Source organism: Meles meles, chromosome 11 (assembly GCF_922984935.1).
Source record: "Meles meles chromosome 11, mMelMel3.1 paternal haplotype, whole genome shotgun sequence".
Taxonomy (NCBI): domain Eukaryota; kingdom Metazoa; phylum Chordata; class Mammalia; order Carnivora; family Mustelidae; genus Meles; species Meles meles.
This window is the reverse complement of record NC_060076.1, coordinates 43,902,802-43,922,651: the sequence shown is the minus strand read 5'-3', so window position 1 is coordinate 43,922,651 and position 19,850 is coordinate 43,902,802. Positions and strand designations below refer to the sequence as shown.

The 19,850-nt window shown below is 42.1% G+C and overlaps 1 protein-coding gene across 2 annotated transcripts in view; it reads left to right on the top strand.

The window, feature by feature from the left end:
- TEK (TEK receptor tyrosine kinase) overlaps positions 1–19,850 on the top strand; it is a 98,127-nt gene that overhangs the window by 55,901 nt on the left and 22,376 nt on the right. For both annotated transcript variants that reach the window (XM_046023394.1, XM_046023395.1), the window contains exons 5-12: positions 2,678–2,809; positions 3,128–3,268; positions 4,000–4,128; positions 6,990–7,141; positions 8,759–8,903; positions 13,461–13,622; positions 14,785–14,919; positions 18,726–19,013. In XM_046023394.1, coding sequence (XP_045879350.1) covers positions 2,678–2,809; positions 3,128–3,268; positions 4,000–4,128; positions 6,990–7,141; positions 8,759–8,903; positions 13,461–13,622; positions 14,785–14,919; positions 18,726–19,013 — 1,284 coding nt within the window. The remainder of the gene's footprint in view (positions 1–2,677; positions 2,810–3,127; positions 3,269–3,999; positions 4,129–6,989; positions 7,142–8,758; positions 8,904–13,460; positions 13,623–14,784; positions 14,920–18,725; positions 19,014–19,850) is intronic.

Here is a 19,850-nt window from a genome sequence, read left to right as displayed (position 1 = left end):
CCAGTAGTTTTTATAAGAAATTGATTTATAGAAAGAAAAACTTGCCTTGAATTTCCTGGCTATCGCACATATTCGTGATATGAAACAACTCAGGTCTAAGTATTTGGGCTGCTCCGTCATTCTAATGATTGGAATCTGACAGTTTTTCTTTTTCTTTGCCTTATATTTATTCATTTGTTCATTCAACAAAAATCTATTAATCATAACTCTGTGCCTACTATTGTGTTGATATGAAAATACAAGGATGAGAAGATGAATCACTGTCCCTTGGGTAATTCTCAGAGCAGTTATATGGGCAAATGGATAAATCATTTTGCATTATGACAGTAGACGTGTGAGAAGTGTGGATCATCTGGTTTAGGCAGGTGGAATCCTCTTTTATTCCACCACTCTCATGCAGAGTCCAAATGGCAAGAGCACAGTTGGACTTCATTTCATTTAGGTGTTTCTCTCCAGCCTATACAGCACTGTGTACAAGGCGTACTCAGAGTCCGGGGAAAATGGGCACATTTTCTAGTAATATCAGAAACACCAGATGTTGACATATGGTAAAAGATTTAACTTTTTTTTAAATGTCAAAACAATCATGACTTAATAGAGACTAGAATTTGAAACTCACCTGAAGTTTTAAGATAAAGTGAAAGATTTCAAACCATTTTGATCTCTAGCTATCTCTTGAGACTGCTAGGAGCACATGGTCATTCCTTTGCTTAGGAGTATTTTGGTGAAACTGAGAAGCATTGCTAATATCTAAAATAATTCTAAGAAAGTTTGAGTTCGGCTACAATCATCCGGTTTAAGAGTATTTTTCACCGGTATGATTTACTTGATGTTTTAAGCAATGAGGTACAGCTAACGGCATTTGTCCATTTCTCATAACTCTAGGGTATCTGTCCAGGACAAATTAAAACCTAGGAGTAAATCATAAGTTCCTTAGACTTTGTGCCAAGAATCACACTGGTTATATTTATAGGATTTCTTTTCAATATAAATTCTCTCTCTGACAAAAGATTTCTTAGAACCAATGAATTTATAGGATTTCTCTCTGTATGCATGACTATTTGGTTTCCTAAAAATATAAAACCTCAGGGCTTTTGATGAAAATCACAGAAGCCTGATTGCATCTTGTTGCTTATCAAAAACCACTTTTCCTAGCTTTTCCATCTCTAGGAGATCACCTCAGTTTTCCCCTCAAGCTTTATTCTTTTGTCTTTCTCAGGATGAGGGAAAAAGCTGGGAAAGGTCTGTAGATAAGTAGAGAGCTAGAGACATAATTGAGTGTAATAGGAAGCTCATTTTCTTCTCCATGGGCTGCCATCATTAGTTTTCAACACGTGCAAATAACTGTGTTCTGGCTCTCAAGAAATCACTAATTGTGCAGAAGTATTTTTCCCTTTATATAGTAAGGCATGTAAATATTAACTTTTAGACATTTTGTAGCTTTATCTTTTAAATGGAAGTCTGTAAGAAAGGGTCTATGTAGACAGTCTTCCTGATTGTTTTAGAGAAAATACTGATAACCAGGAATTCTGGCCGAAGAAATTATTAAGTTACATCAGCTGTAGGCACAGGTCCAACCTTACCACCATGAGACTAGCATTCAGGGGCAAAGACTCTAGTTCCTATCAGATGAGAAATTAAATCGCTGACCACAAAGGGTCATCCCAATCCCCCTGCATTTTTTCCTTCTATCAGAAGGTGTCTTTGGACCTAAAAAAATCATCTAAAATCACTAAATGTTAGAAAGAAGTAACCAGTAAATAAGAACTAGGAACATTTTACCATTCTTGTACTTTAGGTTTTATATAGCTTGTTTTATTTCCTGGTTTTTTTTTGTTTTTGTTTTTTTTTTACCTGAAAAATGGTTGGATGCCAGCAGCTCTTGCTTGCTCCTTCAGCCGCATCTCGTCTCTGCAGACTGTGGACCAGTTCTCACGCTCTGGCATGCATTAGAATTATCGGTAGGACTTGGTGAGAATAGATTGCTAGGCCACCTCCAATTCAGTAGGTCACGGATGGGGGGTGCATTTCAGATTTGTGTCTCTAGCAGATTCCCAGGTAATGGAGAAGCTAGTGGTCAGGGATCACACTCGGAAAACCATTGATCTAGCTCTGATCGTACTTGCAGCTCTGGAAAATGCCAGGCCTTCCTCCCCTGCCTTACCTTTGCCTGGAACACACTCTGCAGCCTATCTTCTTTGCTGATTATGTGGGCATGCAGATTCTGCTCGCATACCACCTCCTCCAGGAAGCTTTCCTTTCATCCCCAAGACAGGATTAGGTACTTCTCTCTCTCTCTCTTTTTTAAGATTTTATTTATATATTTCAAAGGGAAACACAGATAGCGACAGAGAGCACAAGTGGGGTGGAGAGGGAAAAGCAGGGAGCCTGACTGTGGGGCTTGATCCCAGGACTCTGAGAACATGACCCAAGTGGAAGGCAGATGCTCAACTAACTGAGCCACCCAGGCACCCCTCCTTGTCTTTGTTGCTATCCTTATTTCCTGTTTCCATGTCTGTTTCCCACAGAAGACTATTAGCTTTTAAAGAACCGAGATTGTATTTTGTTTCTTTTCATTTACTCGTGTCTATTGAAATGACTGCCATGTTGTAGGTGTTCAGTAAAGGTTTGTGGAATGAGTGTGCTCTACTCAGCAGAGCCTTGTTTTTCTTAAAAGGATGTGAAGCTCAGAAGTGGGGACCTGAATGTAACCGTGTCTGCACCGAGTGTAAGAACAATGGTGTCTGCCATGAAGATACGGGAGAATGCATTTGCCCCCCTGGGTTTATGGGGAAGACCTGTGAGAAGGGTAAGTCAAGAGCGCTTGATGAGCAAGTTCTGCATTTAAAAAGTCATCATTGCTGGATGTAGAATTTTAACTCTGGACACTATTGGGAACAGAAACTAAGTGGCCCGTGTTAGGCCATGTAGGAACTTGGTGGGAATTGGAAAAAGGCACCCTTTCCTAAAGGTTCTTTATTGCCAATCATTGTAAAGCTGTACCTGCCTCAGCTGAGATTGGATTGTTTTCCATATTCACTAGTCTAGGGGAGACCCGTAAAAGAAGACCCATACATTTCAAGGGGTCGAATATTTGACTCTGACTCATCTTTTTCTCCTACCAAAGCTTGCGAGCTGCACACGTTTGGCAGAACTTGTAAAGAAAGGTGTAGTGGACCAGAGGGCTGCAAGTCCTATGTATTCTGTCTCCCAGACCCCTATGGGTGCTCCTGTGCCACAGGCTGGCAGGGTCTGCAGTGCAATGAAGGTACGTGCCAGTCATACCCCTGAGCAGAAATGTTCCAGCAGGTACACCGGGAGATCCAGCTTGCAGGAGATCAGAGCAAGGGATGAATCTGGACTGTTCACTTCGCTATCCAGTGCTGAGCTATGGGTTTGTTTGTTTGTTTAAAAGATTGTATTTATTTATTTGACACAGAGAGAGTGAGAGAGACAGTGAGAGAGGGAACACAAGCAGGGAGAGTGGGAGAGGGAGAAGCAGGCTCAGATCCCAGGACCCTGGGATCGTGACCCAAGCCTAAGGCAGATGCTTACCGACTGAGCCACCCAGGTGCCCCTGAGATACAGGGTTTTGAATCACAGATGTTTTCATCACAAGCTAATGACACTTTCATAATTAAGACTCTGGACGTTAAAGAAAGTGCTTTTCCTGCACATCATCTAAGGTTCTTATTAAAACACAGCCTCTGATTCCATAGGTGTGGACTGGCTCCTGAGGTCTGAGTTTCCCAAAACCCCCAGATGGTGCTCACGGTGCTGGTTTTCAGACCACACTTTAAGTTGGAAAGGCCATAGAGATTTGTGGTTTTTTTAGTGGGCTCTAGATATCAGAGCTCTGAGGTCCTATCCAGACAGGACTTGGGCTTTGAAAATAGAAAATAACTATCTATTTGAAAATAACATCACCTCCCAGCCACTCACGACTTCGTGTTCTCCCTTCGTCTCTGTTCACCATGGTTCTGGGGTCTTGGTTTACAGCGTGCCAGCCGGGTTATTACGGGCCAGACTGCAGGCTTCGCTGCAGGTGCACCCACGGGGAGCTGTGCGATCGGTTCCAAGGATGTCTCTGCTCTCCAGAACGCCAAGGGCTGCAGTGTGAGAAAGAAGGTAAAGCAAGGTAACACTGTCACTAGGGCCATGGTTAGCCTGTCTGCACTGGGCTTTGCCAGTTCTAATTCTTGCCCCAGCAGCCCAAATTCCTCAAGCCACTTCTGTTTCCACCCAGAAGTTGGGAAGAATATAGCCCAAGTTCTAAAGGACAACATTCTTGTCCTTTCCTATCGGCCCTCCTCCCAGCCTTCATTCCTCTCTCTGCTAGAATAGACCAGGGCCCTTTGTGGAGCAAGGAGTGGTGACTTGCTGGCGGAGGGCTCTGCCTCCCTGTCTGCTCCCTTCCGGGGCACCCATCTTTTTCCAGGGTACGCACAGCAGGGGAGAATTCCTTTGGAGGGATTTGGACAAAGGATATTTTTGAAAAGGAAGATAGAAAAAGGAAGCAAAAACAGGAAAGACGAAGCCTCAAAGTGGAATTTTAAGTAATTCTAGTTCAGAAATTACCGTAGAGCAAGGGGTCCACAAACTCTGACCCACAAACCATCCAGTCTGTCATTTTTTTAAACAACTTTATTGAGATATCATTTCTATACCATGGAGTTCATTCCTTTTAAGTGTACGATTGAGTGGTATTTACAGAGTCATGCAGCCATGACTGCAATCTAATTTTAGGATGTTTCTGCTCCTTCAGGAGAAACCTTGTACCTATTGGCTGTAGATCCCATTCTCCTCTCCCCCCTCCCACACCCCCCCCCCCCCACCAGCAACCCTGAATTTACTTTTTGTCTCTATAGATTGACTTATTCTTGACACTGCATAAACTGTAGATGGGATCACCCATTATGTGGTTGTTCGTGACTGGCTTCTTTCACGGACCATACTGTTTTTGAGGCTTAACTGTACTATAGCACTTATCCGTTTTTTTCCCCTGTTGTCTTTTGTTGTAAAGAAAATTTGATCAGCAGGAGCCACACTGGTTCGTTCAGAACATGTACTGGCTAGCTGCTTACACTCCACATCAGGGTTAAGGAGTTCGTTATTAGAGAACTTCCAGTCTGCAGAGCTGAAAATATTTACTGTCTAGACAGAAAAAGCTTGTTAATTCCTCGCTAGAATATACTTTATAAAATGAAAAGAAACCTATTTTTATATATTTTCCCAAAATTTAAAAATAATGAACCTGTATAACTTTTCCAACCCTACAAATCTCAATGTTCCAGAAGGAAATCTACACTCCCAGCAGCAAGACCAAGACCCTTACGGCTTTTTCTCTGTCCGTTTTTAAACTCAGAACAAATACGGGAGGAAAATATGAACAATTGGTTTCTCAAAGGTTTTGGCTTCGTTTTACTGTGTTCAGTTTTTCCCCCCCACTGTTCGGACTTCTGGCCGCAGGGCAGGAATCTGGGAGGGTCTAGGAAGGGAAGGAAAGGCCTTGGGGCTGCGGGAAGACTGAGTTGAAAACAGGTGCCCAACATGCTTAAGGATTTGACTTTTCAATTTCATGCCCAGGTTACCTTTGCTGAGCCTGAAGTTGCAAAAGGCGGGAGCCCCTCAGACCTAGATGCAGGCCCCCGGCTTTCAGATAGCAGCCCCGCACCCCCTTCAGATAGCAGCCCGCACCCCCTTCAGATAGCAGCCCGCACCCCCTTCAGATAGCAGCCCCGCACCCCCTTCAGATAGCAGCCCCGCACCCCCTTCAGATAGCAGCCCGCACCCCCTTCCTGGCTGCTCCTCCATCTCCACCTGCAAACCCACCTTCTCCTCCAGCGCATGCAGGAAGTGCAAGGTGACTGCAGGAAAGACTCAACTGCCTTCAAAGTGTCAAAGCGCTTTTTAAAGTTCCTACGCCAATCACTTCTTAGGCCACAAAATCTGGTAGATTCTAATCACAATCCCTTCAAGTCTACAGATAGGTCAGGGAATTACCGTTGTAGTTCTTCGACCTCTTTTCTCCCTGCTCCGTACCTTTTACTCATTGCGTTCTAGGCCCGGGAAACAGGACAACAATATCAAATATGAATGTTGTGTTCAACACGGCCCCGCCGCCTTACCCCACCCCAACCAGTATCCCAACAGCTCGGAAGTCCCTGCTGCTCTTGGGGGGCATTTCCATCCCCCAGAGTCTTCACGAAGTGCTGGACTGGTTTCTACTGCGTCTCACTTTTAGTTACAAAGGTTCCCTAAGGCCCTACAATTCTGAATAAAATCATTGTATTTCAGGATTATTCATTCTCTACCACGTAGGTATTAGGCAAGGAGTGCTGATACCCTTGCTGGTACCAGAGACCGTGTCTTTCCGTGTTGGTGGCAACACTAGTGATTGGGCTGTTGCCTAGAAACCAGTTTGAGGGAATAGTTCTGTTCCACTTCGCTTCTTGCGTGTGTCAATGTTCCTTGTGGTGCGCCATCTGCAGGTTCAATGCTCTCTGTCTTGTACAGCAAAATGGAGGCTCACGTTGGTCAGCAATGTTGTGGGGTTGTTTGCAGAGTCAAAGAGGACCGAGTTTTTGTTTTCGTTTTTTTTTTTTTTTTTTTTTTTTTTTTTTGGTTAATATTCTCTTAAAAAGTAAAGGGAGCTGAAATGTCAGACCAGGGATGATTTGGTCATGATGATCATTTTAATGTAGAGACTGTCCATCCCAGAGCCACTGAGGGGAGCACAGCATTATAGCAGAGTGTAGACTCTGAATTCATACAGATCTGAGCTTGGTTCTGGGCTATGAGCCTCAGTCTTCTCATCTGTAAGATGGGACCACAATAGCATTCCCCAACAAATTTATTACACGATGATAAAACAATATAATACTTGCAAAGTTCTTACCGGGGACGTGACTTGCCAAATGATAGCTGCTTTTACTTCTGTTGCTGCTGTGTCAAAGATTAGATTTCACAGTGTTGTTTTCCTCGTGCAGGCACACCAAGGATGATCCCAAACATAGAGGATTTGCCGGATCACATAGAAGTAAACAGCGGTAAATTCAACCCCGTCTGCAAAGCATCTGGCTGGCCACTACCTGCCAATGAAGAAATGACTCTCGTGAAGCCGGATGGGACAGTGCTCCATGTAGGAGTTATTCTTCATCTGGCTCCTGACACTACTAGATGCTTTCAGTGTAGCAGTCCCCTCGCTGCAGGCTGGGTTCCACCCTGGCCTTGCATCCTCCAAAGCCAGTGCGTTGTCACCTTGGACAGAGAACGCTGTGTCCCTGGGGAGGTAGAGCAGAGTCACCGCAGCCTGGCCAGTGCCACGGGGCAAGGTTGGAAAGAGACCACCACAGTGGAATTGATGAAGCTGAGTGCCAACCATCCCACTCTTCCCGCAGAGTTTTCCAACTCTGTGTGTTGAGAGGAGTATGTCAGGCTATGCAGGCTCTGCTCCTCACAGTATATCCCCTCCGTCTAACATCTACCAGGAAGAATGAGGTGGTCTTGTGGCCACCAAAGGGTGTGGCGAGGTGTGGCCACATGAATCAGCAGGAGATTCTTGTGTTACCTACCATGTACTATCAGGAAATGGAAATTTGATGACTGATCTACTTCTATTGTGTTCTTTGGAGCAAAAATTAGCAGAGCATTAAAGAGGGCAGTTCAGCCTAATTTTGTTGATTCCAGGTAGACCTGCTCTCACACTTCCCATTCAGAAACCATAAACCATGGAATCTCTTGGATCCGAATACTTTCCTTGGGCCTCAGACCTCTTCACTCTGCCCTTGTGGCAGGAGCTCCGCTCTGGTTAGGGGCTGTCAGAGCACTTCTTTGCTGGAAAGGACTAAGCAACCTTTCCAATATGTTTCCCTTCTCTCTTCCAACAATCTCCAATGCGGCCCAGATAGGAGTTCCCCAAATTTCTCTGTGTCACCAGAGATCCTCCGGAAGTTGATGTATTTTCTTATCTAAACATTTTGAAATGGTTATCTTTTTTTTTTTTTTTCCCTCTCAAAGATAGCTGAAAATCAACCTGACAAGAGGGTAGATGCCAGTGGCCTCCCGGTTGAGGATATGTGGAATGTGCCATTATTGGTTTCCACACGTCAGCTGTTCCTGACTCCTCTCAAACAATTCCTTAGGTAGTGAAGCCAGTTGACAGCTGCTTAAAATCTTGTTGGCCTTTTCCTGAGTTAATGGAAGTAAGAGCCACCCTCTAGGGAGGGTCAGCCGTGCTGTATATGTGCTGCTTATTATTCCCTGTCCCCTCACTAGAGAAGTGGAAACTGGCTGGGTGACGTTGACTCAGGAATTGTCAAGAGTGGCAGAGATGTGAGTTGAGGTCCCTGTGTCTTCAGAGCCCGGATTTTTCCCACAACACTGCACTTGATAGCTCCTCGATTATTTTGAGGAACGATTTTGTCCTCTCACCCAGCCACCTCTGTATTAAACTGGGAAGGAACAAATATTGCCAGAGCAGTTTAAAGGAATTGGGTTCTTAGCCTGGAAGTATTTACCCCACACTCCCAAACACACAAACACAACAGCAGGATCTGAGAGGGCGTCAATCCAATATAAACTTTCAGGGTTACTACAATAGCTTTGGAAATAAGCCAATGATTATACTAGCATTGCATTTGGCTTCTTAATCTCTCCTAGAAAACTTCTTATCAAACAATGAGATGGGGTCAGTGTTATGGACCTTTCGTGTGTTTATGCCTCCCTAGAAGCTTTTATTTGTGCTTGACCCTTCCAGCCAAAAGACTTCAACCTTACGAGTCATCTGTCAGTGGCCACATTCACCATCCACCGGATCCTCCCCCCTGACTCAGGAGTCTGGGTCTGCAGTGTGAACACCGTGGCTGGGATGGTGGAAAAGCCTTTCAACATTTCTGTTAAAGGTGAGCTCCATTTTCTAGAGGAAGAGCTGGCCTCCTCGGTGCAGTGTTTATGTATCGTTGGGTGCTGCTCCCAGATAGAAATGTTATCTTAATACGAAAATGCCTTTCTGGATATTTTCTAGGTTTTAAAATTTTTTTCATATGCATGAAAATGGAAAGGAGGGATTAAGTAGATAACCTTTAGAGTCACACAGCCCTGGCTTTAATTTTTGTCCCTAAGAGCAAGACAGCTTTTGTATAGCCCTGAGCAGATGAGTTTAACTTCTCTGAGCCTTTCTTTATTTGAAAATAAAGTTTAGTTCATCTACTGCTCAGGGTGACTGTGAAGATTTGTTAAATATGCAAAACACCTGGAACTGTGTCTGGCACAACATGTCGCGTCATGTTTATAGTACATGAAAAGTTTGACTTCATCATTGTTGGAACTTCCTATTCATTATTGTACAGAATAATTTGGAAAATACTTTGAGAATTACTCACTTATTATGAATCCCAGGCTATGCTATATAATGAACAATAATTTTTTCACATATTCAGCATTGTGCATATTCTTCCTGCTATGAATTAGGATTCCAAAATTTACATTAATCTAAGGAGATGGGTATACATTTGTGGCTTGATGGGGAGAAGGAACATGAAGGTAAATCCAAATTATCTTGGCTGGTATGCATAGATACACAAGGAATTTTAAGTTTGGAAGTTTCTTATGAACCCATTTCGACAAAAACAGCTAACAGCTCTTGGATATATTTTGTAGAAAGTCACCGGGCTAAGTACTTCACACACTTCATCTTATTTAATTATTATAAGAACTGTATGCAATAGATATTGTTATCACCACTTTACCAGTCAGAAAAAAGGTACAGAGGGTTTAGTTAACTTGTATAAAGTAGCACATTTGTTAAGGAGTAAATCTTAGTTTTGAATCTGGGTCTCCTGACTTAAATGCTGCACGATCTTTTCTAGACCATTTCGTTTTCTCTGTCTCCTGTGTTAAAGTTTAGGAAGCAAGATAACCAATGATGACTAGTATTTTACCCATTTGGTTGCTTGATTAGGAATCTTTGGGCTATCTGAGAAGTAATTTCCATAAATAAAATCGAAGTAAATGCCCAGAACATAATAATCTTTTTAAAGAGAACAGTAACGACATCAGCCTAAATAAATACAGCCTTGTAGATTGGGATTCTCTGCTCTGAGCGTCCATATAAACTGTCACAGAATCTTTAATATTTTTTTTTAGGAATTACTGGAAAAAGCCCTGATCTGTTTTATTCAGTAGAATATTCACATGATCAAAATAATTTCTTGTATCTTGCATGTTCTTGAAAGGAAGGAAATGATATGCAGACAAGACAAATTACCTTATTTTTAAGCTTCTTGGAATGTTTGCGGCCCATGGAAAATAAAAGTCAAAAATAAAACATGTTGCTAAGAGTCCGTGGTTATATTTTTATTTTTTAGTGGAAGACACAGCACATAATATGCATCAAATGCATCAAAGTCTCTGTAGTACTAAGTTATTGATGCCCCTTCATGTCATATTTACTGATAGATATAAAATCAAAATAGCTATTTGGTAAATTAGTCAGTGTCTTTAATCACAGTAAAAAAAAGAAAAAAAAAGTTGCAAGGCTTTTACTACCAGACTACAAGTTGGTACAACCACTTTGGAAAACTGAAAATGTATGCTTAAGTTAGCCTACACATACCGAGGACGTGGCAGTTCTCCTAGGTATAAGCTCAAAAGAATGTACATGTTCAAAAAGACATCTTCAATATTCAGAGCAGTTTTATTCATGATATTCCCAAACTGAAACTAACCCAATTATCCAACCACATGATAAGGGAGAAATAGATTGTAGTATATTCATACCTAATGGGTTGCTAGGGTTGTCATACAGAGTGCCACAGATGAGGAGGCTTAAACAGAAATCTATTTTCTCACATTCTGGAGGCTAGGTAAGCGATTGAAGTGTCAGCAGAGTTGATTTCTCCTGAGGCCTCACTCCTTGGCTCATAAATGGCTGTCTTTTCCCTGTATTTTTCACATGGTCTTCCCTGTGTGTGTGTGTGTGTGTGTGTGTGTGTCCTAATTTAATCTTATTAGGACAACAGTTGTATTGGATTGGGACCTACCCTAATGACCTCATTTTGACTTCCTTACTTCTTTAAAGACCCTGTCTCTAAATAGAGTTACTTTCTGAGGTACTGGGGATTAAGGCTTCCACTTAAGAATTTTGGGGGAATGCAGTTCAGCTCATAACATCATACAATGGAATATAAAACAGCAATAAAAGATAATTAATTCCTGCAACAATATGGATATCATAGACGTAATAAAGAGCAAATGAAATAGATGCTTCATGATTCCATTTATATAAAGAACAGGCAAAACTAACTGATAGTGACAAAAGCCAGGGTAATACTTCCCTATTGAATAGTTCCCTGATCCTCATAAGAGTGCCTTCCTGGGGGCTGGAAATATTCCCTGTCTCAGTCTGGGTAATGAGTACATGGGTGTGTGCACAAGTAAAGTACCTCAAATGAAATACACTTAAGAGTTTTGCACTTTATAATATGTATATCTCAATACAAATTACTAAGAGACAAAAAACTAAACTGATAAATTACTAAAAGGAAGGTTTTGGAGTAGTTTGTTTCATGTTAATATCATGAATATACTGCATATCTGTTTATGTACTGTGGCCTTTTAAGGGCCACAGAATTTTGTAATATCTGAGGCTTTTTTAATCCCACAAGAACCAATTTTAACATACACGTGGGTGTTATTTCACCCTATTGAGAATATATGGCCTTTGAAATGGGGAGATTATTTTAGATTATCTGGGTGGATCCACTCTAATCAGAGGAGTCCTTAAAAGTAGAGAATTTTACCTAGTTATCATCAGAAAGAGATATCACAATGGAGGAAGGGTTCAAGATACATGATGTTGTTGACTTTGAAGATGGAGGAAGGGACCACAAGTGAAGGAATGTAGGTGGTTTCTAGAAGTTGGGAAGAACAAGGAAACACTGTCTCCCTCTGAACTCTGTACAGTCCTACCAAAACCTTGATCTTAGCCCAGTGAGACCCATGTCTGACTTCTGACCTCCAGAGCTGTAAGAATCAATTTGTGTTGCTTTAAAGAGAGGGAGAGAGAGAGAGAGAGAGAGAGACCATGCATAGTTGAGAGGAAGACCAATATCAAATGTTCACACAAAATCTCAAAGAATAATAAATCCTGAAAATTGCAGTGGAGGAAAAGATTAAGTTCTTTGAAGCCTAACTGAGGTTCTAGTATAGCCCCTGTAAAGAAATCACATCAGAGCTGATTAATGAATGATCAGTTAAGAGGTAACAGAGAATGGTGAGAGGCCTGGGGCTTTGGTTTCAGGAAAACAACACTTACAAAGAACAGAGATAGAAAGGAGCTTGCCACAGTTTTAGTTGGATGAATTGAAAGGTCAGTGGCTGGGTGATGGGCATTAAGGAGGGCATGTGATGGGATGAGCACTGGTGTTACACACTACTGATGGATCATTGAACATTACCTCTGAAAGTAATGATGTCCTGTATGTCGGCTAATTGAATTTAAATTTAAAAATTTTTAAAAAGTTCAGTGATACTGGAGGGTATTGGGTGAGGGGAAGAGGAGGCAGCAGCTCAATGTGCAAGGCCTGATAGGTCATGGTATAAATTTTAGATTTTATTTTAAACATGATGGGAATCCATGGTAAGGTCTTGAGCAGAAGAGTGATCATATTTTAAGAAGTACTTTGCGGATAGTGGATGGGAGGGGAAAGAGCAAAGCCAGGAGATCACAGCGCAGGTGACTGCATTGAATCTGAACAGCAACTCTTAAGAGTGGTAAGGGAGACTGGGGGAGTTTTCAGGCCCTGAGACCTCAACCACCAGCCAGTGCCAGGTTCTTGACTTCCTCATGAGAAAGAATTCAAGGAATTCAGAGTATAGCAGAAGTTATATTACAAAGCCAAAGTACACACAGATACAGGATCTGAGATGCCCTGGGTGGATGTAGAGTTCTGCTTTTTATAAGTAGTCACAATGGGCGGGTGATATATTCTTGAAAGCTTCTGGGAATAGACGGGGACTTCCAAAAACTTTGCATATCATTACGCATGGTTTATGGCGGCTACTCTGCGCAGGCGCAGTCTAATTTTTCTCTTAACAGATACTCCATAGTCAAAATGAACGAGGAGTACTCTGGCGCCCCCAGTGGTGGAGTCATTCTGTCATTTGCAGGCTGACTGGGACTGTGCATGCGCGCCATGGGCTTGCGCCATAACGGGATGTTTACGGCCCTGAGAAACCACGGAGCTATCACGAGGTTTACTTTACTTTGTTGTCACAAACGGTCTGTCAGGTGTCAGACTCCGTTCCCTGCCTTTTGTTCCTCCTGCAGTTACCCAGTTTTCCCTATGTACTGCCTCAAGAGGGTTTTGTTGGAAATGTATTACCTAATCTTCTGTCCTCATCAAAGTACAGGTAATCAAACTCCAAAGACTAATCTGATTGTTGAAAAATTTGTTCAGTTCTTCCAGAACCGCTGAATGCCCCAAACGTGATTGACACGGGACATAATTTTGCTGTCATCAACATCAGCTCTGAGCCTTACTTTGGGGATGGACCAATCAAATCCAAGAAGCTTCTATACAAACCTGTTAATCATTATGAGGCTTGGCGGCACATTCAAGGTAAGGTTTGAACAGGAAAGACTCCAGCTAAAGATGTGGCACCAGGAGAAAAAAAAATCCTCAAATAAAGAAATACAGAAATCCTCTCTTGCACTCTCATTCCTCTACCCCAGGGTAGTGGCTGTAGCCAAGGGTTCCATTTCAGAGTTAATTACCTACCAATCTTTTAGTCTCACTATGCCGGTGATTTCCTAAAAAGGGCCCTCTAGGCACTGTATGTAGGTAATTGAGGAAGTTACAAAAAGGAGAACAAAAGGAGTTTTGGGCTTCATATTAACCCAGCTGACCTGGATATGTGGAATTAAGTCATGGCACTGTTACCGGGCCCTTCACATTCTATTGTAGACTCAGCCAAAATTCAGAATCCTAGTGACCTAAGGCTGATTTGCGAAGGAGCTGTTGACAATATCAATGGAGAGGTTTTATTAAAAAGCAGCTTTTTTTTTTCATATGATGGTAATAATTTGTCACTTTCTGCAAGTGGACATCCACAAACTGTTCTTTTAAGAACTTGTAAACCCAGCCCAATTTTTTTTTTCTTACCAACTGGAAATTTATTATACGGTAAGTCAGTACTTTTGAATACCTGTGGAGAACAGAGCGTGGCTAAAGCAAATAGCTACGGAGAAAAGATGCACATACTATTTATGAGATCTATTTTCAATGACTTCAGAGCCCTTCATTTGTAAATGGTATGATTATTACAAATCTGCTTTCTGGTCTTTGTAAGCAAACCCTCAAAGAATCTCTTCTCTTGATAGTCTGATTGTGATCACTATGTATTTAAAAACAGTGGCAATTAAATTATATTATTTTAATTGAGATTCCCCCCATTAAGTCTAATTGCTATTCGATATAGTTGAAGATTTGTGTGGTTTTATCCTATAAATGAAAAGACAAAATCCCTAGAACAAAAGTGATTCAGTGGCTCAGAGAGACTTACATTAATGTATACATCATAATCTGGAAACTTCCTTAAAAAAAAAACCTCATTTTCCTTATGTTAGGAATGGTGAGGCCCTGAAGGGGGGATTGGCTGTTTCACTTAGAACATTGTATTTTTGGAAAACCAAACACTAGTTCACATCACAATAACAACATTCCACTTTAAACAATGCACAAGTATGCCAACTTAAGTTTCCTGAACTTTCCCTCTTCTCAGTGACAAATGAGATTGTTACACTCAACTATTTGGAACCTCGCACAGAATACGAGCTCTGCGTGCAGCTGGTCCGGCGTGGAGAGGGCGGGGAAGGGCATCCGGGACCCGTGAGACGGTTCACAACTGCTTCTATCGGTCAGTGGAAGCAAACAGCATTTATTCCTGCACTGGGTGGGAGGGGGGAGGAAGGGGAAAGAGGAAGGAAGACCAGGAAGGGTGGTGGTGGGCGAGTGGGTGGGTGGAGATGTAGGGGGAAGGAGTTTGCTTTTGAATGGGTGGGAAAGTGACAGGAAGGTTGGCAGCTTGGAGCCAAAGAGTTCTTTTATTTGGGCTGCACTCCTGGTCTATGTCCCTGGGGGAGGGTGTCTGCAGCAGTACGGGGACAGAGGAGGAAGCAGATGAGCCTTCAGGAAGTCAGGGCCATCCCTTAGGAGTTGGGATTTACTTAGCAGCAACTGCTTGGCTCTTGAGTTTTACCAACAGCTTCCTGTTTCCATCTTAAGGGCCTAAGTCAGATTCTTGCCACATATGTACTTCAGAAATCCCAGTTTATTTATTTTTAAAACTAATTTCTAATTTTTCAAAGTAATTCATGCACAGAGTTAAAACATCAAATAGGATAAAAGGCTTTTATCTGAAGAAAGCAGACCCCTGTTCCACCTCCCAACCCTCCAGTGCTGCCTCCTACAGGCAGCCGGGTTTACCTCCATAAGCTACTTTTTTTGGTTTCAAGATTATTTATTTGTCAGAGAGAGTGAGAGAGCACAAGCAGGGAGAGAAGGGGAGCGGCAGGGAGAGGGAGAAGCAGGCTCTCCACTGAGCAAACAGCCCGATGTGGGGCTCCATCCCAGGACCCTGGGATCATGACCTGAGCCCAAGACAGATCCTTACTGGAATGAGCCACCCGGACGCCCCCCTTAAGCTACTTCGTATTGTACGTACGACTCCATGTTTCTAAATCAGTGGTTCTCAAACATTAGTATCCTTAAGAATTACCTGGAGAGCTGGTTAAAACACATTTCTGGGCCCCACCCCCAGAGTTTCCAATTCAGTAGGTTTGGGGTAGGGGTTGGCCTTAAGACTTTGCAGCTCTAAGAAGTCGACAAGTGGTACTTGTTGTTGATCCTCAATCTGTACATGCTGAGTAATAGTGCTTGGAGAAGCAGTGTGCAAACAAGGGATGGTTTCCTGGAACTCACCCGGTAGCAAATACAAAAAATAACACCAGAAGCGCTATATATAAAAGTTGGAAGATAAAGAGATCAAAGGCGCCTCTGCTCTGTGCTCAGGTTGCTGCTAAAAGGCAAATGGTAGTTAATTCTCTCTCTGCCAGTGTTAATGAATCAAAGGGGAAGGTCTTAATCTGACTCGGATGGAAAGTATTTATGGAACAGGTCATAAAACACTTCACAGACCCACACAGCACTGTCTTCAGCATTCAGAGTACGTTCCAGCCAGGATGTCTTTAGAAGTCTCTTGGAATATTTCAAAGTAGTTCTCAGGGGTAGGTGGGGAGGGAATTCTTGAAGGTTCTTCTTTTCCCATCATTTGAATTTTGCTGATGTTTGTTTTTTAATTCATCAGGCAGTTGCACTATTTATAAGTATGTTGATTTAATGGTGAAAGCCAGGAGGCCCTGGTGGGGGGCAGGGAGGGGAGAGATCATACTTGAACACAGTCAGAAAAAGGGCAGGTAGGGAGGGGTGAAGGGTAAGTCATGTTCCTGAAGGAAAGGAAAGGAAAAGGGAAATGACCATTTATCAAGTGACTCTTCTGTACCAAGCTGAGGCTTCGGAGGTTTATGTATATACTCTTATTGTCAAAGCAGAACAGAACTCTCTGTTCTGCTTTGTCATTCATTCTAAGTTTGTCTGGCTCCTCTGGGCGGCTTCTTCTAGAACTTAAACTTCAGAGATAAGGAAAGGAGTTACCATCACCTCTTTCAACTTGTAAAGGTTATAGAGAATAAGAGCTATTTAGAGTAATAAATGTATTAATATTAAATAGTTAAAATAATGATTATATTTGCAAAGGCAATTATATTTGTCCTGATGTATGGAAACAGACCCTTTCTCTCACCTCTAACTGAAAATAGCAGTTTTTCAACCTTTTCTCCATCTTCCTCTCTCTCCCCTCCTCCCTCTGCTCCTCCTCCTTCAACTATCCTTTAGATATCTGTGTCCTTAGGACAAAATGCTTCTTTTGTCCTAATGTCTCCCCTGCCATGAATTTTAATACCATAGATATATTTATATACTGTGGCCCTACATAAGCCATTGTAATATCTAAAATATTCTCATATCCCACAAACCAGTTTTTGCCCTCTTAGAGCCAATAGTGTCCCCACTGAGAATGCATGAGTTAGAGTATCCCTATTCATGTTTTGAAAATACTTAATATCTAGAATTTAAAAATCAATTTACTATTATTATAAACTGAGAATGCAGAGTCCTGTGCCCACTGACACAGATAAGACAGGAAGGGAGGGAGGGAGGGAGGAAGGAAGGAAGGAAGGAAGGAAGGAGGGAAAGTAGTTTTTGTAAGAGTCCCTGACTTCTTGTAAGCATTCTCACATCCATTATCCCATGTGTGCCTCCTGAGTCTGAAAGATAACTATTTCCATTTCGTGTTACATGTGAACTTGGAGAGCTTATGAATTTTCCCAAGGCCACAACACTAGGCGTGCTCCTCTCTCTTTCATTTCAAAACCCATGTTGTTTGCATTCAGGTACCTGTCTGCTAGCCCAGGTTCTCGGTCAGAGCAGAGTGGGATCAGAGCCAGTCCTTTGCTGTGATGAGAGCAGGGCGGCGCCAGGCCCTGCCACCATAGCTGTTCCAATGTTTGAAATTCTTGTTACAGGGAAGGAACCCTGAAGTTGCGTTAAAATATATTGCTCAAAATCGTAACCGAAACACTGAATAGTTACCCACCCATCCTATCCCACAGCCTTGGAAAATCCACTGTTTTAATTTTTATCAGTTTCCTCTCTATCCTTCACCAACCGTACCTAGGACTTTTACCAAACTGCAACTAGAGTTTTTTCTCATGTATTATAAATATTTTTATTGGCCTCCCATGCTACTCCCAATGATCTATTTTAATCCATTGGAGGGTTCTATCATAATTTCTTAAAGCATTTTCCTATTTTGAGCATTTAGTTTTCTTCTGATTGTTTGCTGTTATTGAATAATGCCACAATGAATGTCTTCATGCACTTAGGTTTTTCTCTTCTTCTGGATTATTTCTTCAGGATAAATCAGGATAAAATTATTTCTTCAGGATATAATCTATAATCAGATTATGGGGCCAAAGCAGATGGTTACTTCTAGAACTCTTGAAAATACTCCCAAGTTGTTCTCTAAGGGGGTTCCTGTATTATAATTACTCAAACTACAAATTAGAACTGTTATAAAGGGGCACCTGGGGGGCTCAGTCAGTTAAGCGTCTGCCTTCGGCTCAGGTCATGATCCCAGGGTCCTGGGATCCAGCCCCACATCAGGCTCCCTGTTCCGTGGGCGGGAAGCCTGCTTCTTCCTCTCCCACTCCCCCTGCTTATGTTTCCTCTCTTTCTGTGTCTCTCCCTGTCAGATAAATAAATAAAATCTTTTAAAAAATAGAATTGTTATAAATCTTTGCTATTTTTATAGAAAAAAAAGTATGGCATGGCTGCTAGCTTGTGTTTCTTTGAGGGTTTGTGAAGTTGTCTATTATTCTAGATGCCAAGGTTATTCTGTAAATCTGCCCTTTGGGGCTGTTTGTGCTTCACCTGATACAAAAGTCATGATCTAGGGGCACCTGGCTGGTACAACAGGTAGAGCATGTGACTCTTTACCTTGGGATTGTGAGTTCAAGCCCCATGGGTTGTAGGTGGGTGTAGAGTTTACTTAAAAATAAAATCTTAAAAAAAAAAAAAAATCGTGATCTTTCTGGTTTCTCCCAGGTCTCCCACCTCCAAGAGGTCTCATTCTCCTACCAAAAAGTCAGACCACTCTAAATTTGACCTGGCAACCAATATTTCCAATTTCAGAAGATGACTTTTATGTTGAAGTGGAGAGAAGGTCTGTGCAAATGAATAGTGACCAGCAGAATATCAAAGTTCCAGGCAACCTGACTTCAGTGCTCCTTAACAATTTACACCCCAGGGAGCAGTATATAGTCCGAGCCAGAGTCAACACCAAGGCCCAGGGGGAGTGGAGTGAAGACCTCATCGCTTGGACCCTTAGTGACAGTAAGTAACTCACCTGGCACCAGACTTGCCCGAATGACATTTGGGTGCTGCTGCTTGGACTTAGTTACCATCAAGTCAGGCCTGTTTGCTAGACATCATAAAAGGCAGTTAAGTGTGTATGGAGGTTAATTAGTGTCCCCATCCCAACACACCAAACCATTTAAATAACCTATAATATATAAGAAAGCCCCATGTATTTAGATTTGCAATAATTCAGGCAGGACTGTGCTAAAATTTACCTTTCCTTGGTATGTTGTTATCTATTAAGTAAATTAATAGCGTGAATAAGGTTTCTAGGGTATGTTTAATTTGTTACAGGACAGTTTTCAGGATTGTCTTGTTTCTTCAGCTCCACAGATGCTGGTTAATTAGATAGGTCTAATTAAGTCGAAGAATTCTGCTTGAAAAATCTTCATAGTAGATAATTCTTAGGGTTATAAAATACATTTGAGAGTAATGAAGCCTCTTTTCTTTCAAAATATTCTGCAACTCAGGATTTCCTCTATTTCAGATTGGTCATTTAAAATTAGATGGAACTTCTTGGGTTTCTTGGTAGTATTGAAAGTTTTTCGTCATTAAGCAAGGAGTTCTGTTTTGTGTCACTGCATTACAACTGTGTCTGTGTATTTTGGAGTCCTTGGAAAGATGAAATATGTCTTGGCCACACTGACTATCACTTAGGTTAGGATCATGGGGTCCCTTGCCAACACCCGACGTCTGAGGTTCCCCTCTGCAGCTGCCTATCTCCACTTGCTCAATACCAGAAATGGGCTCTGAAGAAATGGGCTCTGTGTTCCTCCAGCCACTCTCCTGTATCAGTGACATGTGGAAGTCTCA